This window comes from Anser cygnoides, chromosome 4, assembly GCF_040182565.1.
Source record: "Anser cygnoides isolate HZ-2024a breed goose chromosome 4, Taihu_goose_T2T_genome, whole genome shotgun sequence".
In the NCBI taxonomy this organism is placed as follows: Eukaryota; Metazoa; Chordata; class Aves; order Anseriformes; family Anatidae; genus Anser; species Anser cygnoides.
The window spans coordinates 8913940-8941265 of NC_089876.1; the positions used below are offsets into that span (position 1 = coordinate 8913940).

Below are 27326 nucleotides of genomic sequence, written 5' to 3' on the forward strand. Positions count from 1 at the left end.
TTTTTAAATTTCCCCCCCCTCCTCCCCCGTTTTTCTCCTCCTTCCCCCTCCCCGCGGGCAGTTTGCATGCATTGTCTGTCTCCCAAGATGGTTTGTGAGACCAAGATCGTGGCGGAAGACCATGACTCGATCCCGGGCTCCAAAAAAGACACGATCATTGTTTCGTCCTCCCAGATGTGGCCCACTTTGTCGGGCACCCCCTCTTCTCCCCTGAGCCCCCCCAAAGAGGAGCCCAGGCGCGACAACGTGCACATCCGCGAATTCCACCCCTCCGAGCAGGAGGTGGTGCGCCGCATCTTCTACGAGGGCATCATGGAGCGGATCCCCAACACGGCCTTCAGGGGGTTAAAGCAGCAGCCCCTCACTCAGCTGCTCTACGGGCTGCTGGCGGGTGAGTGCCTGCTTGGGGGGGCCCCACAAAATGGTGGGGGGGGGGGGTGGGGGGGGGAAGATTGGGGAGGGAGCGCCGCGGAGCCGCAGCGCTGCGGAGGGCGCAGCGTAGCCAAGGGGGGGGGGGGGTGGTTTTTGGGGGGGGTGAGCCGCAGCCTTGCGCGGGTTTTTAGGGAAAAGGGGGGTTTGGGGGGGGTCGTGGGGGTGAGGGTAGAGCTGTCCGTGAGGCTGTTTCGTGGTTGGGGTCGAGGGGGGGGACGCAGAGGGGGTTGCGCGGTGGAGGGGAGCGGTGCGCGCTTCCCGGCGCTCAGCGCACCGCCCCCGCGCAGCCCCGCGCGGGGGGGATTTTTGGGGGGGCCGCCGCGTGCCGCTGTTGCTTGGAGACAGCCGGGAGCGCTCCCCCCCCCCCCCCCCCCCCCCCCCCGTGTGTGCTTTTTTTTGGAGGGGGTCGCCTCCTGGGGTTACATGCCCAAAATAACCCCCGCAAGGTGCGCCCCCCCCCCCCCCCCCCCCCCAACCAAATAATCGGCCGTGATAACGTGCGCCCCTCGTGCGAACACTGACGAGAGCCCCGCATGTGCAAATAATAACGTGTGACCCCCCCCATCCCAAAATATAACCCCCAGGGTGGTTTCTCGTGCCCTTGGTGGCTGCAGGTGCCCCCCCCCCCCCCCCCATGCCTTGTGGGAAGAGGCCCTGTGTTGGAGGGGGACCCCCGGCAGCTAGCGGGGCGCAGGGGTCTCAGCAGGGGCTGTGCTGGGGGAACCCACCAACAAAGGGGCACCCACAGAAGCCCCCCCCCCCGGGTCTTGCACGCCTCCCCCCCCACCCCAAAGCATCGAGGCGGGCAGGGTGCCGTGTCTCCCCCAGCAGTCGCTGCTTCCCGGGCTGGAAATAGTAATGCCGCAGTGGAAAACACATGGCTGCGGAGCGGCGTGCCTGCAGCCTGCCGTCTTCCCCCCTCGGCCGCCTCTTGGCCTTGCTGGGTGTGGGGAGAAATGGGGTCTGGGCCCCCCCCAGCATCCCCTCTCCCCCCCCGGGCATCCCGGCCCCAGGGACGCCGCACACTGGGTTTCATAGTCCCCGAGAGCGTGAATCGCGCCGTGGTTGCGTGTGCAAATGTCTATTTTGTCTGTGCTCTTTTAATTTATTTATTTTTTTGTAAATGAGTTTGTATTCCGAAATCAACACTAAATTCTCTTTTCTGACAGGTATCGTTTATTTCTCTTCCTTATCTCCATAGTAATATGCTTTGTTGTGACCAAGTCCTTCCTGCTGACCTGCTGTTTGCCCATCTTTCTGATGGGCATGAGGTACTACTTCAGTAGAAAAGTTATCCTCCACTATCTCGATTGTGCGCTGCATACGGACATGTCCGATATTGAGCAATATTACATGAAACCGCCAGGTGAGTCCGAGCCCCCCCCCGGGGGGAGCCTTCCCCCGCCCTGCTGGGGAACATGGCTGCTCCGTGCTGCTGGCGCCTTTGCCTCCTGTCAGCAGCACTGAGCAAGCTCAAAAGTCACCAGAATCACCAGAATGCAGCTCTTTGGCCACACCAGGCACAAATCCCAAATCCAGCCCCCTTTTTTTTTTTTTTTCCCCTCCCCAAGATGTCCAGTCATCCTCTGCAGCATCCGTCCGCACCCGAGGGATGGGGTGTGGGTGCTGGGGGCTCGCTGCGCTGTGCTGGGGGGGACACGGGTAATTACTGCGGGCTGTCTGCCCCCTTCTTGTCCTGGGTGTTTCTGTGCTCCTCGTGCATGGGAGCAGGTCTCAGAGTGGGAATAGGGGGAGATAAAGGTCTCTTAGCACAAATGCATAGCCCATTTTAGGGATTGTGCATGTTTTCTTGTATTATTTAAGAAGAACCTTCCTTAACGCAAGTGTTTTGGAAGAGGCACAGATCAGGTATGTAAAGAGATACTGCCTCCATCCATTTGTTATGTACATGCATGTAACTAAAAGCATAATACCTAATGCTAATGTTTGCTCATTAAGCTGCAGAGAATCTCTTACATGATTAACTATAATAAACTAAGGCGCTTCACAATTTGTCAGGCAGGGAAGGTGCTGTTTCCTTTCTGGAGGCATACACCCGTGTCGAGAACCAGAGCAAGGGGCTACCTGGGCTGTCTCCTGAAATCAGGGGGCTTTGAGGTTTGCCTTTTGTGGCCGCATAGTGCTAGCAGAGAGCCTGGAGAGCGAGGTGATGCCAGGCACACGCGTTAATCTCTGTTTTCTCAGGGTACCTACTCAGTTGTTTTTCCATGGGACTGTTTTCGCTGCATCATTGCTGTTCCCCACGTGTGACTGACCTCTCCCTAAGGCTCTCCTCCTGGTCACTTCTAGAGGACTAATAGGACGTGCCACAGCTGCAAACTTTCCTTCCTCTCATTTCTGATATTATATTTACCTAGAATGATGCTCGTCCTGTAATAAAAGCCTCAAAATGTCTTAACAGTGCTTCCTTCAGATTTTGTTCCCCATCATAGCACACATCTCAGGCAGATCTTGTTCCATCTTTCACAGGGGTTGTATTTAATTCACAGTGAAGCAACGTGTAACTTGCATGTAGCTCGTGTGTCCTTAAAAAGCGCAATCTTCCTTCAAGCTGTTGTCAAAAGACTAAAAGGGCGTGTGGCAAAACACTCCTGAAGCTCTGTGCTGAGGTTCGACAAAGCCCAGTGCTGGAGGAGGCAGTGGGGAACTGCAGAACAAGAGCAGGCGGTGCAGGCTTCCGAGGTGTTTGAGCCGCGTCTGTCCTTGGGGCTTGGGATTTGTGCGGTTCCAGGTTGGGTGTGGAACCAAGCTCCTGCATTTGTAGTGCCAGCGTTTGTAGAAAATAAACCAAATGGGCTCACATGAAGAGTCAGGAATGCCCCCCCGCTTGTTTTGGGTCAGGAACATAATGCGGATCGGCCACACTGACAACGTGCCTTTGAACCGTTAGCGTTGCTTTTATTTGAGACCTAACAGGGCTGGTTTCAATTTTAGAGCGAGTGTGTGGGCTTTAATTTTTGACAGAATTTAATCATGTGTAATTAGGCTTCTGCCACGCCGTAAAAAGCAGATTTATGGGATCATTGGTGCTTGTGAAAGGTGCTCGATGATAGTAGTATTAAGCAAGTTGGCTGGGGTCATAACGAGGTAAAACCCAGGGGAGTCTGGCAGGACTGACTCCATCCGTGGTGCCACTTTACATGGTGCCCATCCCCGTGCCATGATGCTGCATGGTGCTGTCTGCTGTAGCCTGGCACGAGGCACAAACTCAACCCTCTGCTCCCATTTCCCCCCAAATACAGTTGTCAGATTTCTTCCCTGTAAGACATACGAACAGTTGTCTCGGAAAAGCCTCCAATTCCATGCACTTCTGAGGCTTAGCACTTGCACTGTCTATTGAAACATCCTGAGAACAGGCAGTAATGTGCCACATCAGCTCCCCCAGTCCCTTCACAAAGGACAGAAATGACAATAGAACAACTTCCAAGTTTGTCTTTTATTGTGATAGTTTGCAAATTAGCACGCAGACATAAATTATTGCAGTGGGAACAAGAAGGGCTCATTCTCGTAAGCGATGCCCATTGTTCCAACTTAGATATTACTGAAAACTTTCTCAGTTGCGTATTTGGGAAGAAGTTGTCACAGGGAGGTTAATCAGATGCTGGGACAGGGGCCCAGGGAGGGTGTAGATACTAAGAGCTCGACTAGTTGAGGTAAAATGAACCTGATGTGACTTCAGATTGGCTTGGCTTCATCTGGGAGCATGACCAGGCAACTTCTCACTCCTTTGAAGCGTCTTTATTTATGTGCTGATTTTTTTTTTTCAACACAGAAGACAAAGGAAGGGAACATTGCCGTGGTGGGTTTACAAATTCTCGCTTCTCATGGTGACAGACACAAAGGTAGAGTTGGGGCATGGTCTCAAGGTCTCTGATAAGGATGCTGGTCAGGGCTGTACCGAGGTTTTGCTCTTGGCATCAGTGGCACGAACAACCGGTGTTTGCTATGCGCTCCTTGTGGTACCCGGGTCGGGGTTCTGTTGTGCAGAGCATCAACAGCAAACAGCCTCTGGTCAGGCAGGTGTCTCCGGGGAGGAAATATTTTAACTACTGAAACATTTTAATTACTGAAATGGATCATTCCTGGTGGTTTTGCTGAAGCATTCTTGCAGGCTGTGCAAACCATGGGTCAGTTTAAGAGCAAGAACTGAAAGGTCACAGTTTGTAGTGGGTTGTCATAAGCACCGAGATTAACGATTAGTGGTACTTGCTTCAAATATTTTTTTTTCTGCTGTAGTTTTTCTGACCCACTAGTCCCCAAGTTAGTTATTGTCTTAAATTTTCTCCACTGGGTTTTGTATGAACTGAAAAATATGTGCTGACAGCGATTTTGCTGAAATACACTAGCCAAAATTTAAATCTTTGTTTTCTCTTGTCCTCCTACACTTACACCAGGATTCTGGCAGAAAATTTGGGCTGGAGTTTAACTCTAAGCTCTTAGGCAGTAGATTGACTTGAATTGCTGTTGACTTCAAAGGAGTTGTTGGTGTTGAGTTGTGTGCTGGATCGGGATCTTAAAACAGAGGATTGAATGGCCCAGCCTTCACAAGCTCTTCGTTAGCTTGCATTTCTCATTTAAAGTAGCACTTACTGGTGGCTTTTATTTTCTTTATAGAAAAAAAAAAGGCACTGGGGGGGTAGAAAAGGAAGGAATTGGATAATGGGCTTAATTGTCAACCAGAGTAACTTGGGCTGTAGTAAACAACAACAAAAAAAAAGAAATTAATTTTAAATAGAGAAATGCAGGAGGCAGGGCTCTACACAAATAAGAGGAGCACAGCTGGAGCTTCTTTTATGGTCTGATGGTTTTGTCGACTAATCAATTTTACAGCGTCTCTTCAAGCTTCTGTCACAGTTGGTTGTTTAGTGTATTTTTGTGGTGGTTTGTGTGTTGGAAAGATTCTTGCGAGGTTGAGGTCTCCGCAGGAGCGCTGATGGAAACCAGAGCTCCTCGCTTCTGGCGTGAAACCGCTGCCCTCACGAATGAGCAGAGCTTCTGTGGACGAACCGGCATGTCTTCTTGTGGTAGTTTCAGGCCTCATCTCCAGCTACGGTCCGTCTTGACCTGCTGTGTGGGTGCCCCTGCAGCAGGACGTGCGTGTGGTGGTGGTGGTGCGAAGATCTCCTTGTAGGCCTCTGCCCCAGCAGGACGTGCAGGTGACTTGAAGAGTTGTGGCTCCTAGGGCTGGTGGAGGCCTGAGGGCGTCTGCCTTGTGTAATGCAGCCGATTAAACTGAGGAATTGGTGCGGGATATGTCGGGTTAGGTTCAACGTGCCAGGCTGGCAGCTGTGGTTTTCGGTGGTGGCTGCATGTCTGCAGCCATCGCTGTGTGGTGGCGTGGGCAGGGCTGGAGGGAGCGGTTCTACCACCTCCTGTGAGTCCCCATCTTGGACTTTCTCCTTGCCAGTTGTGTACAGGGTGGCAGCTGTCCTGGTGGGCAGGGCAGAGCAGGTTTCCATCACACCTGGTACATGAATAGGTTACACTGGTATCCTGGGGTTGGACTGGGCCCTAAACCAGGGATGGCTCATGAGGGTTTAGTCCCTGCAGCTCGTGGGTGGCACATCACTCAGGTGAGCCCAAAAGAGGGATGTCCTGCGCTTCCTTCTCAGCAGAGATCTTGGGTTCACGTCCTTCTCCTGGGCCACCAGCTGAGGTGGGCTCAGAAGGTTTTTGAGGAGGTGACACCCTGCTCGTGGCAGCACTGCTCGCTCCTTTCCAGGCACTGCTCACATTCAGTGCGGCAGCTGGGTGAAGAACGGGTATTTCAGTTGTGCTCTTGGGCTGGGCACAGGGGTTTTCATGCCAGAGAACAGAGCTGACACCAGAAGGGCTGACCCCAGGAGCATGTGAGGAGATGAGCACCTGGATGAGAAATTGTGCAATTTCTGTGCTGCCAAACCTGGGGGGCACTGGTGGGGTGAGCGGCCCCATCACGGCTGGCACTTCTTCCCCAGGCACACTGGTGTTATGGTGTACCAGGCCAGTGTGGGGACCATGAGGAAAATACAGGGGCCACTGGGAGCTGTGGTTGCTCTGCCTCACCCTGTGCAAGCCGGGGGGGTTCCTCCCCATGGTGGGGGTGATGGCCTGCGGCAGGGAGGTGGATGGAGCCCCCCAGGCTCCAGTTCTTCCACATTCTGGGTAACTCAGCAAGCAGCTGAGCCGCCAGATAAGCAGGAGGGACGCTGCCCACTGATAACATTGTTTTGAAAGAATAGAGCAGCTCTTGCTTTGCAAAGCCAGGGCTTAGTTACCTGACCCCGGGAGGGGGCTCGGGGCTGCTGCTTCCCAGTGCAGGAATGTGTTTTTGGAGAGCCCTGCCCTGCTTGCCCATGCCCGAGAGGCAGCAGGAATCTAAGGCATCCCTATCTCCAGCATTTCTTGCTGGCTTTGCAGCGCCCTGACCTCGGGCATCTGCCAAACCCCTGCGCTGGCTGTCGTGGGTCGGGATTTTCTCGTGCGTGCCGCTGCTCACGGAGAGCTGGGGAGTCCAGACTGGGGCTTGGAGTGGGAGCAGAAAACCCAGAGGAGAGGCTGTGTCCTGATCCTAGCTGCAGCATTCCCAGCTCTACTCCCACCAGTGCTGGGAGTGGAGGTCAGGTCTCATCTTTTGGAGGTGAAGGGCCTTTCTTCTAAGTGTCTTGCATTGTGGCATCTTGGCCATTCAATGGAGATGCTTCAAGGGATGAGATCTGCGCATCAGAGAGATCTTGCGAGATTAGGATGACAGAGCTTCAGACACAATGCTTTCCACTATAAAATGCACTGAAGATATTTCAGAGGCTGGCCTCCTGCGAGACGAGTGCTTAACAATTCCCAGCATTGTTTTTGGGTTACTTACACGTTAGCTGAACTGGTATTTCTCACACAGTGCCTGTCTTGAGCTGAACTCGGGAAGCAATAAACAGCAGCTGATGTTTCCAAGTTTTAGGGGTGCATGTTATCTAGCATTGGTAATTGACCAAAATATTTTATTATTTGAATCACGTAAAATGTCATTAAAGTCAGGTTGCTGCTCCCAAAAGCTACCTCTTCTGACACAATTAGTCCTCCACATGCGAGGTCCTCCGCTGCTGTGGCCATCAGGAGCAGGGACCTGCCCGCATGGGACAAACCTGACACCTTTGCCATGCCACCCCATGCCACGTTCTTGGGGCTCAACATCCCCAGGGCTTTCTCCAGCACAGGACCAAGCACGGACGCGCCGGCTCTGCTGGCCCCCAGCTGTTCTGGTATCTCGGCCAGCCCTGCCACAACCCCATGCTCGTGCTGATAAGCACCTGGTGGGGCTGCAGGGGCTGGTAATGCCTGGGTCTTCAGAGGTTTTTTTTATTATTATTATTTTAGGCATGCTTAAGCAGTGCACATCTTCCAAAGAGCAATGCTGTAAACTGATGGTTGCCCATGGGAAAATTGGAATTGTCTGACTTGTTCAGGACTGTATTGCAGACACAAATAGGATAAACACGTTCATGGGGAAGCCACTGCAGCCTTGCTCCCCTCTCCATTTATTTCTTTATTACTGGAGTAGGAACATATGCACAACCCCATTCCTCAACATGTGTATCCTTAAGACAAAAATAGACCTCGCTTCAGATCCACTAGCTTTGGCACGTTCCCATGTCGAAATGAGATGAAAATACATTTTCTAGTAAATCTTGCAGAGCGTTATAACCTATTTTTTTCCCTTGCATTCAAAATTTCTCTCTCAAGGTAATTGACGTGGCTGTCAGTTCATGCAGCAGTGCTTAAATTGGTAGCCATGACTTGGGGGTACGGCACTGCTGAAAGCAAGCTCTGTCTGCAGGTATTTAAAAACCCAGTACGTGCAAGTGCTCTTAATTAATCTGTGATACAAGAAGTAATAAGTTGTGTGAATTGAACGTCAGCAGTTTTTCAGGCACTGTTAGCTCCTCAGGACTGCCAAACGTGAGCTGCACAGGGACTTGTGAATAAGGCAGCAACATCAGGCGTTCTGGTTTTGTCTGGCTTTGAGCTTTTTTTTTTTTTTTTTCTTTTTCTCTACTGTTGGTTGGTTTCTGATGTTTTGGCTGCATGCAACTTCTCGTGACTGTCTCAGCGAAGAAACCTAAGGAGGAATACTGAATTTTCTCGGCAAGTTTAACTGCAAAATAATTAGTCTCATAAACTGTGTTCAATGGCTCTTCCTCCTCCCACTTTCTTTGGAGTAGCTGAGATTTAAAACAATTACCCCAAAATATGTTTGAGCTGAAGGCTTTCAGAATTGTCTAAACTTAGGCTCCACGTTGGGTACCTAAGTAGCAGTGAGAGATTTAAAAGTACGAAGCTTTGAGCCCCTCTGACTCTGAATTTTGGAAGTAGCAGCCCAAGCTGGAATCTCGTTCCCAAGCACCAGAGGCATTATATTTAGCTTTTTAGGGTTTTTCAGGAGTGTTTGTGATCCCTGTGTGCACAGCCAGGTGCCTGAATACTTCAGAAATTATCAGCTCTGTATCTTGAGGCCTCTAAGTTTTTTGAAGGAAAACCAAAAACCAGCCATTTACATAAAAACCTAAGCACACGGACTGATTTTCAACCAGCCCAAACTCTCCAAATTTCACAGTGGATTCCTGCTGTAGGCTTAAATCTTCATCCAAGTCCCTGGGCTGGGACTGGGCTTTTCCCTGCTGTCAGGAGGTTCGTGTCTGGCCTGAGATGGGCAAGCTGCTGGCGATGGCAGCAGGGGAATCCTGCCCTGGGGTGCTCGCTGGTACTGACAGGCATGGCAGAGCCCACGCCTGTGGTTTGGTAACGCGGTGCTGAGGATCTGTTACAAATAACAGCGTGCTTTGTGCTGCTTTCTTCCATCCGCAGGAGAGGCTTCGTGGAGTGTTTTGCCAGTGTCTGGTTCCGTGATACGTGGCCTTTGTTCTTGCTTTCTGCATCAGTGAAACAGGGAGCTTCAAAGCATATTTTTAGGTTTTTTTTATTCCCCCCCCCCCCTCCCGGTAGGAAGCTGAGGAATCATTTTTTTCTGACAGGTGGCTAATGAAAGCAGTCTTTAAGCGAATCCAAAGATAGCAGGGCGTCTTGCATAGCTTCTATTCACAAATCCCTCATTTGTAAGCGGTGCCAATAACGAGATTTGTTTATTTTTTTGTTGATAAAGGCAAGCTGGAATCACCAAGAAGCCTCGGCCTTGCTTTTTATTAAGGCACCAAAACCAGTTCATGCTCGTTGGGGTAGAGACAGGTGTGTGCCACGGTGTCTGTTACAGATGGCTTGGAGCCATTCTTTTAAGTAGTCTATTGACCCGCTGGACCCCAGCGATCAATTAAGTATTTATGAAAGCACATCCTGTATCATTTAGCATCTTCTATAACTGCTTGACGGGTGCTTCTTTCCAGAGCTGAAGGTGTCGTTTCTTAAAGGATAATCCTGAAATTTTGACCTGGACCACCCAGAGCTTAATGCCAAGTGGGTTTGTGCTTTAAAAAGGGATTCTGTGAGTTAAAGGCTTTTCAAAACGGGTAGCAGGGAACATGTTGTATGTGTATATTTTAAATGGCTATGTGAGATATTGCCATTTAAAATTATATTTGGAACAGTTTACACATATACAAGCTAATAGAAAAATGCAATGCATTAGTCTCATGTTAGTGGGTACTGCTTGCAATGATAACTTGCAAGTACCAATTTTGTCACTTAAAATTCATGCACTGCTTGTAGGTTTTATCTAAGTGGCAAAACTGAAAACCCAGGGTTTTACGAGAAGATGATTTTTCTGTTCAGGAGCCAGAAAATAAAAGGGAAAATAGTTTTGGTCCAAATTAAACTGATTTACTGCTCCCTCTTTTTTCTGCTCACTGTGAGGAACCAAAAATCTTTATTTAGTGGTGAATGCAATGCTTTCCTCAGCCTGAAACAAGTGTTGGCTTTGGTACAGACTTTCTTACGAAGCAAAGACCAGCTCCAGGTATATGCTTAAAGAAAAAAAAAAAAAGCTGATTGCAGTAGAGCCATGTTATCTCCCAGACAGGCACCCTAAATACTGTGCTGTAAGGACTCCATTTTTTGCATGGCATTATTACACACAGACCCAGTGCTGGGACCATGTGGATCCCAGCCCCCTTTAGGGATCAAGTGAGGCATTTTATACTGGTGTAGGAGTCAAAGAGGTGGTATCGTGGCAGGGACCCACTCCAAAATCCCAGTAGCCCATCAGCGATGTGGGGGTGAGCCGTGAGCAGGAGTAGTGCCAGTCTGGATTTCATGCGTGTTTTTTTCCTGGCTGAAGGTCTTTGGTGAATTCAGGACAGACCTGTAACTTGTTTTGAATTGACAAAAAAAATGCACTTTTAAATAAACTACTTGCCTGGATTTACTCTCGATCACCAGTAATTGCTATACAAGCTGCTCCAGCACTCTCTTGCCAACGTGCTTGAATCCTGACTTGGAAACCAGCATCAGAGGTGCAGCTTTATTTGTTTTTTACAGTCACAGCTCTCGGTCTCTGCACTAGATGCTGGCTGAAGTGGGGGTGCTGGACCAGCTGGCCAGCCGTGCATGGCTCCTTAGTGCTCCTCGCATCCAGCAGTCACACAAACTGCTCTCAGATCATAACAGCAACTATGGGGAACCAACAGTGGCTTCTCAGTTCTTGGTTTTTTTCCATTTTTCCCCTTCTTTTCCCCTGCCACTGCAGTTCTTTATCCCACTTTTTGCAGTCTTGTGTCAGACTGCAATGGTTTTGGTTTTTCTCATCCAGATCCTGCTTGGCTCTCTTGCCCGTCCCTGTGCTGAACTCTCCCTTACGTTATTCTGGGCCAGTCCTGGCTTCATTTGTCACTTGTAGCAGTTCCCAAAATGGTGGTCCCACACCACTAATATCTCCCTTTTCAAGTCTCTGATCTTTCCCTCCTCCTCCTATTATGTTTTTAAATTTTGTGCTTGCGTCTCTTCGCTTAATTTCATTCCACAGGCAGTTCTCCTCTTTCTTAGCGTGTCATTCAGATTTTCTGCATGGTGAGCACAAGTATTTATTTTTGTTGGTAGAATGCTCAGAATAACAAAAATGAGAAAATAAATACAAGTCAGCAGCACGAGGATATTGTGTCTGCTAAGCTGAAAACACAGTGTGTCAGCGCATAAACCCATGTGGTGGGGAGAGAACATTTTGCCTGAAGGCAAACGAACTGCCAACAACAGGATTTCTTGCACCTTCTTTAAAGCCTCTGTCCTGCCTCGCTCAGATGTATCTGGACATGGCCTATGGATCTTTTTCCACTACGACTCTTTCCCAAAAACCCATTCTTAGCATTTTAATGGGATGTAGAAAATCATTATTGCAGTTAGAATACAGGAGGAAAAAAATGTAAAAAGTCCTTTGCTGTGATCAGGGCTTTTTTGTTCTTTTTTTGGAGGTGCCAAATTTGTTCCTCCTCCCTGGAACTAGCTAACAGCATCAGAAACCCCGTGTAACACTTCAAGTGGGAATCCAGGGAAGACCTAAATATGCCGTCTTTCAATTTAAAATAATGTAAGTAGTAAGACTGCAAAGAGAAGCTTTTCAAAACGGGCTGGTTTGGGAGCACCTGCCATTTTCAAGTGCTAACCAATTTTGGATGATGGCTGGTTAGAGCAGTAAAAGCATGTCAGCTACTCAACTGCTGTCTTCCATAACCACAATTTAGTGTCTCAGCCACGTGAGAGTCTTGGTAAAGTCATCGCCATTGGAACAACGTCATTGGGGGTGGGATTGGTTGGGGGAGAGAGAAAGCGAGGCGGGGGGAAGGTATTGTAAGAATGGGGTGGTAATGAGAGATCAGGTGGATTTTTATTTCAAAAAAAAAAAAGTCCAAACTGCTTGAAAGGAGTGTTCTTGAAACACCTTTTCAAACTTGTGCCGCTTGTACAGTCAATTAGGTTCACTTAATGGCAACGAAAATACACGTCAGGTTTGATTCTAGAACCTGCAAATGTTCAGAGGATAACATCAAGCTGTGCGGAGATCTTTGTGCAGAAATAAGCCATCATCAAGTTTTACAGTGCTTTTTTTGAGCCTTCAGTACTCTGAAAAGCATCAAAGCATCTGCAAGTTTTTTTTTTAAGAAGTGGGAACATTTTTCATGGATAATGCAAATAGCTAAAGAAGATTTCAGTGAAATTCTTCATACATATATATATATGTATGTATGTATAAACAAAAAAAAAACTCCCCACGTTTACTGAGACTGAACTCTGAGAGAGCTTAGCTTAAAGATTCAGTGGGGAGCATTTGCTTAAACTTAACCGTGTGCTTAAAGCCCTTGTCTTGTGTTAGGAATTAAAAGCATGCTTAGGGACATCCTTCAGCACAGGTCCACATGCTGTTTTGATCTTTACAGGAAACCTGTGGCATGAATGGGAAATGCAGTGACATGGGGTAAACCTGCCTCCAGTTTCTTGAGTTGGCTGCGAGATGAGTATGTGATGTTTTAGGGAAAACTGGTACATCAGGAGGAGCTGGTTCAGTCAGGAACTTCCTCTTAATTTCATTCTGCTCTTAGTATTGGGGGTTTCATATATATTTAGTGTTGCCTTTATAGTAGGGAAAATCCACCCGATCCTCAAAATACTGCATTTCTATCCCATTTCTGTGGATTTGCATCTCTCCCGGCTGTGGTTGCTGTAGGTGCTGCTCGGATGGATGAGTGGATCCTCTTTCAGCAAGGCTCAGGGCACGAGCCCGGTGATGTGCTGCCTGCCAGTCTCTGCTTTCGCTGCCTGTGAGCACGCTGCCCTTCACTGCCACGTGTCGCCCTCTGTGCTCAGTTGTCTGCTTGCTCGGTGCGTTATTTCACAGATCTCCTTCAAAGCCCTGGCTCTCATGACCGGCGTTCAGTTTGGGGCCAAGGGGGAAGGAGCCCCGCGCATGGGGATGTTGGGTATGCGATGCTGGCAGGTGGTTGCTGCAGGAGGTGTGGGAAGAACTGGGTTAGGTTTCTGTAGGGAGATTTTGGTCAGAGTGGGCTGGTGTGGTAGCCTGAGCACATGGCAAAGGGCTTTTTGTTTGTGTTTTTCCCTTTCTTCATTTTTGAGATGTAGACATTTATGCATGCAATTTTCATTTTATGTTAATGCATCATCCACGACAGGTCCATTGTCTGCCCAGCCGGGCAGATGTTCATGTGTTTATGGATGCGCAATCTTCTTCTGGTGCCATACTCAACAGATGTGCTGGTTTCAGCCTGGGCGTAGCGGGGTTCAGTGTAATTGCACCCCAGACACGTTGGCCTCGATGAGGCATAGGAGCATGTTCTCAACAAGCGAGCATCAAGGTGCTTGTTTTCTGCGGCGTGGCAGGGCCGTGGCTTCACGTGCAGCACGGGTTGCTGAGGGTTAAAGATCAAAGCAACGTGTGGTGGCTGAGGCTTGCACTGCTCGGGTCTTGGTGGGGTCTGCAGCGTGGTGGAACGGAAGGAGAAAACACTGAGGACCTTTGTTTTCATTATTACGCACCAGAAAGAAGTGAAGTCTTGCCCGAGTTGCTTCAGTGCTCAATCTCCTTGACGTGCAATGCTGCTAACAGTGTGCAGGGGAGGCAAGAAAAGCCCTTCGCGTTGGTGTGTGCCGGTGGAACACGACAACCTTACCCCAGGGCCAGATTTAGCTGTGTTAGGTATAAATAGAACAGCCCTCCAGGGATTGAATATTTATGGTAAATCTAGAAAAATAAAAGGTCTGCAGGCAAGAAGGGTGTTAACTGACAGCACAAGTCTGCGGGGCTCATCCTGGGGGGACACAGCAGGGAGCATTCACGGGCTTCTTGGACCGGATTGCCTCTGGACCGTCTCATCTGACATTTCTACCTGTCCCCTGGTGTTACTGCCTGTTCTCGGTTCCTGGAGGGCCCAAACGCAGGGAGGCGTCTGCAGCTGCCAAAAGGATCAGGTCTGGCCCTTTTTTCTTGGCCTGCTGCACGTGGAAATTGCTTTTCTCCCCCCTTCCCACTCCACTGTGATGGGTTGTGGGGGCTCAGCTCAGGGTGGCAGCTGGGGACATGATGTGGTGGCAGGTCCCAGCTGATTGTCACTGGTGTCCTTGTCTGATGCCTGAGCTACGGGAAGGGAGGGTTGTTGTATTTGTTCAGCACATTTCAAGCTGCTGTGCTAGAAATAGGAAGAAATACTTGTTGCTAGCAATAGGCTTGAAGAGATCAAGCCATTTACCGACTGCCTTCAACCTGCAGTTTGTACCAAATCTGTGCCCTGAACGTGTTCTCCTTTTTTTCGTGCCTTCCTCTACTTTGAGCATTGAATTCTTCAGTGTGGTTTTGGAGAAAATGTGACTGCTTATGGCTGCTGTTTCACTCCAGTCGATTATTAATACAATGGGAAGGTAGGTACTGTGGAGGTTTGATTCATTGTGTTAGCAACAAGATAGGATTCTTGTGAAACTCGAGTCATGTGCAGAAGGAAAGGCTTTTAGTGTAGCAATCGTATTTATTGTTAGTTTTGGGGGAGTGCAGTGGAAGTTTCCCTTTGCCGGGCGGCGTTGAGTGAAACACATTCCCTGCCCTAAGTTCCCAGTGCACCTCTGGAAGCAGAGGAGCTGCGCAGGGGTCTGAGACTTTTCTGGTCGGCGTGTCTGCACCATAAGCTATTGCTCACGATTACTCCTAATTATTGCTCATCAGTTGCCGTAGTAATGAGGTCGCCATTCAGAGGCTTTTGAGGGCAACAGGAACATTTCCTTCTAATGTGCTAAAACAAAAAACAACAGCAAACACGTTCAGGACTGTTGACAGATGCCATACAGCATCTTTTGGCTGGAGATACGTGACCGCTTTGTGGCATACAGCTGAACATTTCCAAGTTGTGCATTTGCCCGTCTGCATCACGTCTGTGGCACGGGCTTCCTTGATGCCCCTGGAAGTAGTCAGGAGTGTAATGCCTTCTGCAGGTGGGGCATTTTTGGCTGCCATTTTCTAAACAGGCAAACGTTTTTAGTCCCTGTTGTGGTTTAACCCGGCTGGCAGCTAAACACCACACAGCCGTTCGCTCACCCTCCCCCCTCCCTCTCTGGGATGGGGGAGAGAAACGGGAAAGTGAAGCCTGTGAGTTGAGATAAAGACAGTTTATTAAGACAGGAAAATAACAATAATAATAATAATAGTGATAATGGTAATAGTATTAACAATAATAATGTGTAAGAAAACAAGTGATGCACAATGCAATTGCTCACCACCCGCTGACCGATGCCCAGCCTATTCCCGAGCAGCCGGCCCCCCCACCCCGGCCAGCCACCCCTATATATTGTTTAGCATGACGTCAGATGGTATGGAATACCCCTTTGGCCAGTTTGGGTCAGCTGTCCTGGGTCTGTCCCCTCCCAGCTCCTGCTGCACCCCCAGCCTGCTCGCTGGCAGGACAGAGCAAGAAGCCGAAAAGTCCTTGGCCTGGTGTAAACACTGCTCTGCAACAATTAAAACATCAGCATGTTATCAGCGCTCTTCTCATCCTAATCCAAAACATAGCACCCTACCAGCTACTATGAGCTACTTAACTCTGTCCTAACTGGAACCAGGACAGTCCCCTCTTCTTACATACAGCTAGGTGGTCTCTCTGTTGAGCAGGGAAGGCTCCTTCCAGCCTTGCTTTCAACCCTGATTTAAAGAGCTCTGCCTGCATAGGTTATTCTGTATTAAAGTATCATTATGCTGGATCCCAAGCTTGCAACAACGTCTTGGGTGCAATTCCTCTTGCCAGCCTCATTCCTGGTTAAAAGTGGTTGTTCGCAGAGCTCTGGTCAGGCTTTGCTGGGGTTGTTTGCCAAGGAGAGGCTCTCCCGGAGGGTATCTCGCCTAAAAGTTTGTTGACCTCTGTTAGAGCAGCATAAAACTCCTCAGAAGTCCTTGTAGAGATCAGAACCGCTTTTATTATTTAACCTTAAGTAAATGTAACGTTAGTTTCTCTCTTTGCTGTGAAGCATTTGGTGCAGTTCCTGTGTAGGTACATGCGATTCTATTCAACTGAAGAGAGGCTTGGCTAAATTTAGACCAGACGAGTAATGATAGATGGCTAAAATAAGATCGATTCTACCCATTTTCCCCATGTGATTTATGTCTAGGCCAACTGCTAAGCGAAAACGGAGTCGTTTGATGATACTGCTCAGTGCCTTTTTACAGTAATGCACATAAAGCAGAAGCCAGCCAGCAAATAATGAATTGTAAAACATCCAATAATTCTCGATTTTCCAGTTTTTTCAGTATTTGGAAGTGGAACGTGCCGCAGTGTATGTTCAGTACCTTTCAGAAAGCAATAAAGCCATAGAGTGAAAGATTGATAAGAAGATGGAGATGGAGCATTAACGGTGTCCTTTTAAGAAGCTGGCTTAAAACACAACCAGCAGCACGTTTTATTTTGTAAACTGATTTAACAAGAAGCTAATTGTAACAGCAGTCATGTGGAGCAGTTACTGGGAAGGATGCAGGCTCGCAAAGCTGGCAGAAAGTCTTGCTTCCTTTTCTCCTTTAAAAATCTAGCTAAGAACAGCCGAAATACTAAAAGCATTGGCTTACTTAAGGTCTGACTCCACAATTTATAGGCTTAGCGAGGATTTGGGATGCATAGGGAACATCTGCTCTGCAAATACTTTAAATACTCATTTTTTGTCACTCTGTGCAGACCAGTCCCTTCTGTGATGTTGGTCCGGGGGGAGTCATCACACAGCTAGAAAACGCTGGGCCAAAATTGTATATTTTAGTCTCTAGCCGCTCCTTTAAGCTATTTAATCATTTGCTTATTGATAACTGTTGATCTCGTGCAAAAAAACCCCCAGCCGCTGCCTGGTTTTTCAGGCTGTGCTTTCTCTTGGTGATGTAGTGGGTGGGTTTCAAGGGCTAGGCTTGTAGTTTGGTCTCCTCGCTGCCCAGCATGCTTTTCTGCCCGTAGCATGGAGCAGAGGGGCACAGACAGCTAAATGTGTACTGATGGGTGGAGCAGGGGTGCTCTGGGCCCCCGGGAGCTGAAGGCTGTTTGGGAAATCAGACCGCGATGTGCTGATGTGGGGCTCTTGTCGATCCAGGCTGGGTCCTCGCGAGGCTTCAGAGGGGAAAGGTGTGTGGGTAGGAGCTGCATCGTGGTCCAGAGGAACAGGGGGAGGTTTTAAGCAAAGTTTTGAGGTGATCAGGGGTGCCTGCCGGGTCCCATCTCCAGCAGGGGCAGTGGGAGATGCTGGAGCAAACCTGGTTGCTTTCGGAGATCTGGCTGCTGCACAACGTGCTCTTGTCTCCAGTCAAAAACCTGCGAAAGCAAACTGTAGCTAGCTGCCGACCTCTCAGGGGCTTTTGGAGGGGATTTGTCACCCCAGAAAGAAATACCTGTGACAAACTAGCAGGGCGCTCTGGAGGACAGGCCAGCTCCATTGGGCAGTGTCCACATCTCGCCACCATCCCCGTCCCACGTGCGGGGCCGGCGCCCTTCTGGCCCTTGGCACAGCCTGGTGTGCTGCCAGCCTCCCTCCCTTCCTTGCTGTCCTGGGAAAGGAGCCAGCATTCGATCCTCCTGCCGTCCGGTGACACTGCTAAAAACCTCCTAGCATCAGGGGTGGTTTGGTTGGCCTCTAATGTGGAGCGGCAGCAGCCAGAAAAAAAGGAGATGAAAGGGAGCAAAGATGAAAAAGGAGGTGGATGGAGAGGCAGCCGGGGCTGGTGGCAGCTCATCCATCTCCTGGTGCTGTGCACACATGCAGGTGATCTCGTCGCCTGCCCCTCGGATGTCCCGTGAATCAGCCCCTGTCACCCGCCCCCGGCACGCGGATGCTCGGCCCTGCGCCCTTCCAGCAGGGAGTTATTTATGGCAGGGCGATGAATCCTCCGCTGGTAGCTTGCGTGGAGTTATTTATGTGAAGGAAGGGGTCCCGCAGCGTTTCTAATTTCATGCATGGGTAATTCTTGTGTGTCCCTGACATTTTTTTTTGCTCCCCCCACGCCTGTGCCTTGTCTGCTGCAGGGGGATGCTCGCGGGTGTCAGGAGTGTCAAGGCAGGGTAGCTCACATCTCATCCACTTTCCATGGCCGTAAACTACTCTGAAATGCCATTATTTTGTAGGAGCCCTCCAGGAATGCCTTTTTAACTGAAGTCAAGGGTAGAGTTATTAGCAGAAGTTGTTGGAGCTGTTATTCAGCCCTGCTTGAAGCCAAGGGGAACTAGGAAGGTGGAAGGGAGAGAAATGAAGACCTGGGAAGAGCGGAGGTAAGGAGAAATAACGTGCTTCACAGGCACTGTCCCCTCCCCGCCCTGGTTAGCAGCACTTATTTTGCAGCACCCAAGCCTCCTTTCTGTCTGGACGTTGATTTAATTTGGCCGGTCTGCCCCTTGTTTCACTGAGGATGGAGGGGAAGGAGGAGGAGGTGGGAAGAAAGGCTGTGGGTTCAAACAGCATCGGCAATGCACAGCTGGGACACCGTCAGCTTTAGGCTGGGGACTCGTCTGCTTGCTGCAGCAAGCACTGAAAGCTGTGTATATAAATAGTGCTGGCAGGAGGAGAGGTGAGGCACTGAGCTCTGGGGCTTTTTAATAAAAACAAGAGTAGCACAGCTGCAGTGTTTGGTGCAGCACAGCCTCTGCAGGCTCCCTGTGTGCTGCCCAAAACCTCACAGGAGGCTGGGCGATGGACTCCGGGGACAAATATTTAAAGCTCCGTGATGTGTCAGCGTGTTGCATTCCCTCTGCCCTGATATTCCTGTTGCATCGGGTCGCAGGATGTCAGTGGGTTGTAGCAAGGAGTTCGGGGCATCTAGGCTTTGCAGCTGGGATTTGCAAGCCTGTCAGTTTTGGCAGGCTGTTGTGTGTGATATGAGTGAGGAACTGCAGATCCTGCCCTGTGGGACGTGCTGGGCTGTTGGTTTTTTGTTTTTCCCTTTTCCCCCTACCTTAGTGACCTAGGGGAAGATCAAGGATGGAGGCTTGCCCCGTGCAGGGTGCTGCAATGCGAGGCGAGGCTCTCGCTCCTCCCAGTCAGCCCTGAAGAGACCTCAAACCGAGACCTCCACCTCCTCCCACAGCTCACGCCTGCAAGTCCCATCTCTGCCAGGGATGCGGGTTTGCATTTTTTAATGCTGGGGAGGCCTGGCCAGAGTTTCCCATGGCATCAGCTTCCTTCTGTCTCGGTGGCCAGGGTGACTCCCCGCTTTTGGAGCGCGTTCTGAGGATGTCGCCTGCGACAGCTCCGAGCCAGGAGGGGAATCGCACACATCTGTGCTGCGGTGACACGCTGAAGCAGAACCGAAAATCACAATCTGTCTAAACCTTGCTTGAAGGGATATCATGTCCGTCTGGAAGTGACGTTCAAGAAGTAGCCGTGAAAGTTGCCACCTCCGAAAGAGGGTGAACTGCCCTCGTTCTGCTGGCGGTGCGAGCTGGCAGTGCCTCTTCTCTGGGCGTCTGCTCCTTCCTGGAGCTGCTGCGAAGGGAAAAAGGCTGGAAACCAGCGTGCATGCACCCAGCCTGCACCGAGTTTTATTGCCTCGCCTGTGTGCTGCCTGGACGTGAAATCAGAGCTCGGCCACAGGGCTTCAGCCATAGCAGCGCCTTCCGTGAAGAAAGAGGAATAAGGCCGGTCTGCTTCAGGGGTGAGGTTTCCAATGGGGTGAGCTCCTGTTGAAAACTGTCCCTGGGGAGCAATCCCCCACAAAACTGGCACCAGCAGTAGGTGATAGCTGACCCAGCCCCGTGAAGGGAAGCGATGGGTTTGCTCTGGCTCTGTGACCTGAGTACTGGCACAGAGAGGCAGTTCTGGGGCGGCAAGGCTTTGCTTGCTCCCCTGGAAATCTAATAGGAAGAGATGGATTTTAAAAATATCCCAGAATATGTCTGTTTTCTGTCGCATCAACAAAAAAAGCCAAGACAGACCTTTGCTTTGCCATTAAATTCTGGTTTTAAGAGTAGCTGTCTTTGAGCAGTGTGGGACGCTGGAGAGCGGTAGGAACCCGTGGTATTTAATCCCGTAGGGCTCCGGGTGATGGGGAAAGCTGATGTCTCATTTTCCTCTCCTCTAGCAGTACTCTCTGCTATTGCTTTCGGTTCCAATCTTTCCACCCATCCACCCACTGGCCTTTTATTCCCTAAAGGGTGTAGAAGAATTTGCAGCAAAAAATAAATGAACTGATTTTCACCCACCATCCCTGTCGGCTGTGTGGGGGAGAGCCGTGCAGCTCATGACAGGAGAGGCTTGCGAGAGCAGTGGAGCTGTGTCCTCAGCTGAAGAACCACGGCCAACCTTTGTAGGTTATTCTCCCCACCAGCTCATTGCTGTGCGTTTCTTACGGTAATTCCACTGTTACCATGGCTCTTTCTGGGTACAGTAAATTAAATATATCTTAAGTGATGGTCCTGTAGGACCAGGAGGCTTCATGGTGGTGAGGTCCAAGTTGGTAGCCAGCTGCTTGGTTTAGCTTACTTGCTGATAAGGCAGAACTGCTGGTCTTTTGCCATCCCAGGTATTTCATATAGCTTGAAGGAGGTGGGAGACACAGGAGCCTTGGCTTTACTTTATTTTACAGTGTCTTTTGTAGGTCTTATTTATCGCAGTGTGACAACTTTCCTCTAAACTCCTGCTTGCAAGCAAAGCAACCTTCCTCTTATAAAGCTCATGCCCAATGTATGCTGGTTTTCTGATCCCAACCTAAGCTTTCTTCTGTGACTCATGGTCTTAAGTGCAGTGGAAGCCTCGTTGCACGGTAAAGCCTGGAGGCATGTTGTGTGGGTCTTTTTTAAGGAAGGTGCTACCCTGAAAGTTGTTCTCACGGGAAACATGGACGTGGTAAGGAGGAGGCTTGCAGCAAGGCTGCGTTCAAACGGGAGGCCTGGGCTGGAAGGCTGTGAGCTGGCATTTTTGGAGATACACAGGGTGCTGGTGGCACGGGGAGGTTGCAGCTGGAGTTAAATGTAAGGTATCTGAAGAGCAGCCCTTTGTGGTGCTCCTGCAGGGTCAGGAACCTGGAGAGCAGTTTGGGGCAGCAGGAGCTGAAAGGGCTTTGGGTGTCCGTCCCGATGAGTGATGGGGGGATGCCAGGAGACGGAGGAGATGAGAGCGAGGGCAAACACTGGCACAAGATGAGCATCTGAAGGGCAGGGGGAGTCGCAGCTGTCGGGGCGTGTGTTTATCTTGCAGCCGTGATTATTTTCAGATCGCGGTTCGGGAGCGTAAACCATCAGCACCCGCTATTAATAGCTCTGCTGGCAGCCAGGCTGCTGCTTACTGCTGACAGGTGAGAGGAAGGTAATTTCGTTTCATCCTCGCTATGAAAAAGTGCAAAAACGAGGTGGGCTCTGATTCAATCCCGTCAGTCCCAAAAAGATGGGCAGGAGATCCTCCCTTAGACCTTAGGGGTGAGGATATGGGCGCTGCTGCAGGAGGGAATTCGGCGAGGAGCTGCAGCTGGCCAGGATCGGTGAAAAAACAGTGAGTTCAGGCAAAAAGCAAACCGAAGAGTTTTGATTTCTCTGAAACTTGAGGGGTTTGCTCAGAGCATCAGATGGGGATCAGCAGCCTGTGTGGGGATGCCCAAACAGCTTTCGGCAGCAAATCCCTGTGGGCGAGGAGCACGGCTCTCCAGGGAGAAGGGATTTGGCCACCCCGCAAGGGGAAGCCAGTGCTGGGCTCGCAGCCGCCTTCAGGGTCCCAGCGTGTTTTTGTAGACTGAGGGTCTGGTGGATGGCGGCCCTCCGTGGGCACGGAGCCCTGAAAGTCCTGGGGACTAATCACGCTGGTGCAAACGGGAGCCGAATACAACTTGCATTGTTTGAGCAGATGTGTCCTGTCTGGCGCTAATTATAAGCGTTTCATGCGCAACACACACCGGGAGGTGTGCCAGCTACTATTTCTTTTCATGTTGAACTTGAAATCATTATAATTAAGCTTTAAAGTTGTAAGTAAAAACTAACAAGACGTGTGCGTTGCTGTCATGCTAGCAGTGGGGCTGGTGCTTGGTGTGGGGCTGGGCACGTCAGAGGAGTGTGAAGAGCTGGTGGGCTCTGCTGTGGCAGACGTGCCCAGGTTTGGTCTTAAAATAGGCAAAAATCCTAAAAATTCGGGAAATGCGCTGTTTTACAAACCTTGGAAGCATTTTGCTGAGTAAACTTTAGCTGCACCACTGGCTCGTTGGGCACATGAGGGGTTTGTTAGGAAGGGAAACGCATTAATAAATGTGGGGAGCAGTGATGGTAGATGCACAGGTATCCCTGTCTCGGGGAAGACAAGCCAAGCGTGCTGAAGGACCAGCCCCAGGAGCACGGTGGCAAGGACTGGCCGCTGTGTGGCACTTCTTTGGGCTGCACCATGTGGGATGCACCTGGAGAGGTGGTGGGCAGGCGACGGAGGGCTGGCAGGGTACTGCTATGTGACACAGGGTCACTAACCACACAAAATGCACTTTCTAAAACATCACAGAGCCGTGAGCTGGCAGAGCTGTTTGATTTGTACGCAGAGGGAAAGCAGCTGCTGGCCCTCAGCACTCCTGGGCCTCGTCCGGGCCTTGTCTGACTAAATTACGTTGTGAGGTTTGGGCAAATGCAGGGGAACAAGCGGCACTGTCACCACAGCAGCGGCGAGGAGATGTTTTAACTGCTTCTGATAAATGGGTCAAGATGGGTCCCAGTGTGTTAAAAATTAGCTGTTGACCTAGATAGCAACAGCGCGATGGCTGCTGGCGGTGGGAGCAAAAGCGAGTGCTGGTGCTGCGCGTGTCTGGGCCCGGTGGCGAGGATTTAGCCTGGGTGTTTTGTTTTGTGCTCAACTGCTCCTCGGCTGCCCAGCCATGGATCATATCCACCTCCCCAAAGCCCCATGCCCCACGCTTTGCTCTCCCCAGGTACTGCAGGACTTGGGGACTTACCATGTTTATTTAATTTTCCCCCATTGTGGTGCCTGCTGTGTACTCCTGAGCTCCCACCCCTGTGGCTCTATGGATCATGGTGTGGCTCTGCCTTTGGGCAGGGTGGTTTGCAGCATCAATCCCTGTGCTGAAGGTGGAGCCACAGCCAAAATCAAGTTGTCTTCTGCTGTAGGAAGGAGAAAGCCACTATCTGCCTGCAGGTCACAGCGTGCCAGGGGTCTCTCCTCTGGTCGGTTATCTCTGGGTAAAGCCACGTTCCTCCCGAGCAGCAAAAGTCCGTGTTTTCTTTCTGAGCAAGAGCTTTGTCATAGCGTGTCCCTCATTAGCTGATGTAATTGGATAATGGTTTTCTTGGGTGTTAATTGAGCAACATCTGAGGTGAAATCATGTTTGCCCTGTGCTGAAAGCATGAATCTTCTCGTGTCAGTTCAAGGCACCTCCTTCACCACGGTGCTATCTGAAGATCTTGAGTTAAGGCCCAAGTAATTTGTTCCTTTAATTTCATTTGTTTTTATTAAATAGCCTTGCTGGTGGGGCCGGGTGGTGCTGCAGTGCTCTGGAGTTGAAATAGTTTCTGGTTGCATTGGCTTTCACGTTGGTTGGCCAGCCCAAGCAGCTGGATGTGATGCTACCACAGCACATGAGGCATTCAGGTGGAAATACGGCTCATAGTAGAGGAGGAGTTGGGCAGCAAAGTGAACGACCATTTTGCTGGTCCTCGTGTGCCATGGTCGGGTCTGGGGGGTTGTGACAAGCAGCCAAGGGCCTGTTCTGGGCCGGGGCTCACTGCAGTGAGGCTGCTGGCGGGACAGGAGAGTTGTGACTGCCTGCAAGTCGGGACCGAGAGATGATTTCCGACCCCGGCGCTGCCGGCGGCTACATGTGGTGCTTTGTCTCCCGCAGGCTCCTGCTTCTGGGTGGCCGTCCTGGACGGCAATGTGGTGGGGATCGTGGCGGCACGGGGCAACGAGGAGGACAACACGGTGGAGCTGCGCCGCATGTCCGTCGACTCCAACTACCGCGGCAAGGGGATCGCCAAGGCCCTGGGCCGCAAAGTGCTGGAGTTTGCCGTGCTCAACAACTACTCCTCCGTCGTACTGGGGACCACGGCCGTGAAGATGGCGGCCCACAAGCTGTACGAGTCCTTGGGCTTCAAGCACGTGGGAGTGGTTGAACATTACGCCCTGCCGGGGATGACGCACTCCTTGCTGGAGAGAATGTTCTTCCAGCTTCGCTACCACCGCTACCGCCTGCAGCTGCGCGAAGAATAAAAAACCCAACCCACCAGGCGAAAAAGTTATTTTTTTCTCTCCTCCCTCCCCCTCCTCCAAAAAATAATAATAATAATAATAATAAATCGCCCTTCTATTTCTCGTCGCCGTTTATTTGCCAATTTTGTCCACCCTTGTTAGCCATCTCATTTTTAGTTCGCTCCGTGCCGCCGGGTGGCAGGACTGGGCGCCGCTCCCTCGCGTGCTGGAGGGGGCGATGCTGGCAGTCCTGCTGTCTCTGCGCACGGGGCTGCGGACCTGCAGCCCTTCCTCCCCAGGTACCGACATAAAGCACAGAAACTTACCTGCAAAACAGCACCACAGCTCTGGTGTACATAGTCTTTTCCTTTTCCAGATGTAAGATAACACAGCGACGCATTCGTAATAGCGCAGAGGAAAATTACTTGAATGCAGATTTCAGTATTTCGTGCACCAGTAAGTATAGAATATTCATTCGTCTTACCCTTATTTACTGGTTAATTGTTTTCAAAGAAAGAGTTGGGGGGGAAAGCCCCCCCAGCCCAACCCGCTTGCTACAATGCATGAAGAGGAAGCGTGTGCACGCACTGACGCATCGCACTGCCGCCACGGCACCGGTGTTGCACTTTCTGTGGATGTGCCTCGTTCTGCCAAACGTCCGAGGGACCCTCGGCGCATCCCGTAACCACGACTCCGCTCCATCCTCATCCTCCTTCCTATGCCAGCAAACAAGACTCGACCCGTTCGGACTCGGAGCCCCGTTGTAACATAGCGTGACGTGAAGATCAATCAACCCTACCCAGCTCTGCGCTCCTCCGTAGCCACGCGTAGCCTGCACTCCCCGGGCCAGACTCCGCATGTGCGTTGGACTTTGCTGCCTTTTGGGGTGGGTTCTTTTTGGGTTGGTTTTGGTTTCTTTTTTTATTTTATTTTTTTAATTTTTGTTGTTATTTTCAGTTTTGGCTTTTGCTGAATGGTGTCATTGAGGCATAATGGAGGCTGCAGTTCCTATGGCAACCCATTTGCACATTCATGTGCGCAGCACATCCGAGCACTTCAGAGAAGCAATGTGTGACAGATAATAGCATTTTGGGGAGAGCTGGGGGGGGCGGGGGGGGCACACACTTATTATCTTAACCAGCTGCTTGTTCGATACATGTAGATGGCCTCACTGCAGCCTGCCATAAAAGGTAATTAACTGCTTTAATGATGTCAGATTTGTGAATTGTACAATGCAAAAAGCAATGCAAAGCAGATCCGGCATGTGTCTGTACCCAGTATGTATGTACAGTGCCTGCCAACTAAAGAGTAACCAAGACTACAGCTTCTTCTAGCCTGAAATATCAACTTTTATAACTTATTTAAACAAATAGCAACTTTGCATGAATTACGTCTTTGGGGGGGGGGGGGGGGAGGGGAAAGACCAGTAGGTTTTAATTTTAAAACATGGTATCAGAAATATAAAGAAAACACATTTCTGGCTGCACTTAATTGGAGGTGGGTGGAGGGGGTTCAGCTATGTTAATATATTTAAAGGGAAAAACCCCTTTAACTTAGTTCTTCGGGGAGGGGCGGGGGGGAGTTCCTATTTTACAAAATAATGTTCACGATGAACTTGGTGAGAGGATCGAGCCACAAACGCCACGAGAGCATCACGGTGCGTGGGAGAGCTGGGGAGGGGGCCGCATCCTGCCCCCGGGGGGCTGCATCCCCCAGCACCCCCCTGCGCCGGAGGCGGCCCTGTCCTGCTGCGTGGTCCCAGCAATAAGGGGGGGGGAGAAAGAGGCCGGGGAAGGGCGGCACTGTAATAATAAGAGGCTGCGAGTTTAATTAACAAAATTTCTGTATGGGGCACTCTATTTTTAAAAGTCTTTCTAATGCTGTACATTTCTCCTGGAGCCGAAATCATGTACTGTTGGTTGGGGTTTTTGTATAGTGTACAGAAATTGGCGGAATATTTTCTTGCTGCTTTCGGTGATTTATTAACCTAAGGAAAATAGACGAATATAAAGTGTTAGCGAAAGTGAAAGGGAAAAAAAAAAAAGAAAACACAAAACAGTTTGTGCCTTTTTTAGTTTATTTTTCTGTTGCTATATAATCACTGCACTAAAACCTTTCCAGAGGGGGGGGAAAAAAAATAACTAGTCTCTTAATAAGGGAGGAATGCATAAAGCCTAAATTGAGCGTTAATTTTTTATTGGGGTATTTAATTAAAAGAATGACGCTGGTTTTATTTGATACCTGTGCCTTTGTAATGAAACCTCTATATCCTGTCCGAAAAGCCAAACCTGGAATAAATCCCACCAGATCCCACAGACACAGAAGTACCATCAGGTTACTGGGATTTCTTTCTAAAGGCGTGAACTGTAGCTGGTGGTTGCAGGACCTGCTTGCGATGCCCAGGAGAGAAGAGGCGCTGCCAAAAAGGTGGCCGGCTGCATTCCCCTGCCCATACGCCAGGTCCCAGGGATGCGCTGAAGCGAGTCCTCGCCACTCGGCCACCTGCTGCTGAGCAGATTTCTTCCGGTAATGCTCCCTTGCGCGGCTCTGTGACCCGTGTCTTTCTGGAAGAAATCCATCCCGTTGCTCCCAGCTCCGTCCTGCACACCCGGTGTCCAGAGGGGAGGGCTGGCTGCCGCATCTGTGCTTTCCAAAGAAGACGGAGAAGGCTCGTCCTGAGAAGCTGCTGAGCCTGCCCTGGCTGGGCTGGTTTTTACTGGGAAGCCCCCCGACGCCTGCGTGGTATCCCCGGGTGGCAGCAGAGGGATGGGTTGCAGGAT

At 50.3% G+C, this 27326-nt stretch overlaps 1 protein-coding gene across 1 annotated transcript; it reads left to right on the plus strand.

Moving 5' to 3' along the window:
- On the plus strand, window positions 1-26874 carry NAT8L (N-acetyltransferase 8 like). Its single transcript, XM_066995600.1, has 3 exons — window positions 1-391; window positions 1634-1798; window positions 24200-26874. The coding sequence occupies exons 1-3, from the start codon at window positions 67-69 to the stop codon at window positions 24565-24567; spliced, it is 858 nt and encodes a 285-aa protein (XP_066851701.1). The 5' UTR covers window positions 1-66; the 3' UTR covers window positions 24568-26874.
- The last annotated feature ends 452 nt before the right edge of the window (window positions 26875-27326 follow it).

Excerpts from the sequence above, each read along its gene's own strand:
- NAT8L (XM_066995600.1), top strand. The coding sequence starts at position 67 with ATGCATTGTCTGTCTCCCAAGATGGTTTGTGAGACCAAGATCGTGGCG. Across the intron at positions 392-1,633 it reads GCTCTACGGGCTGCTGGCGG|TAATATGCTTTGTTGTGACC; the intron begins GTGAGTGCCTGC and ends TTATCTCCATAG. Across the intron at positions 1,799-24,199 it reads ATATTACATGAAACCGCCAG|GCTCCTGCTTCTGGGTGGCC; the intron begins GTGAGTCCGAGC and ends TGTCTCCCGCAG.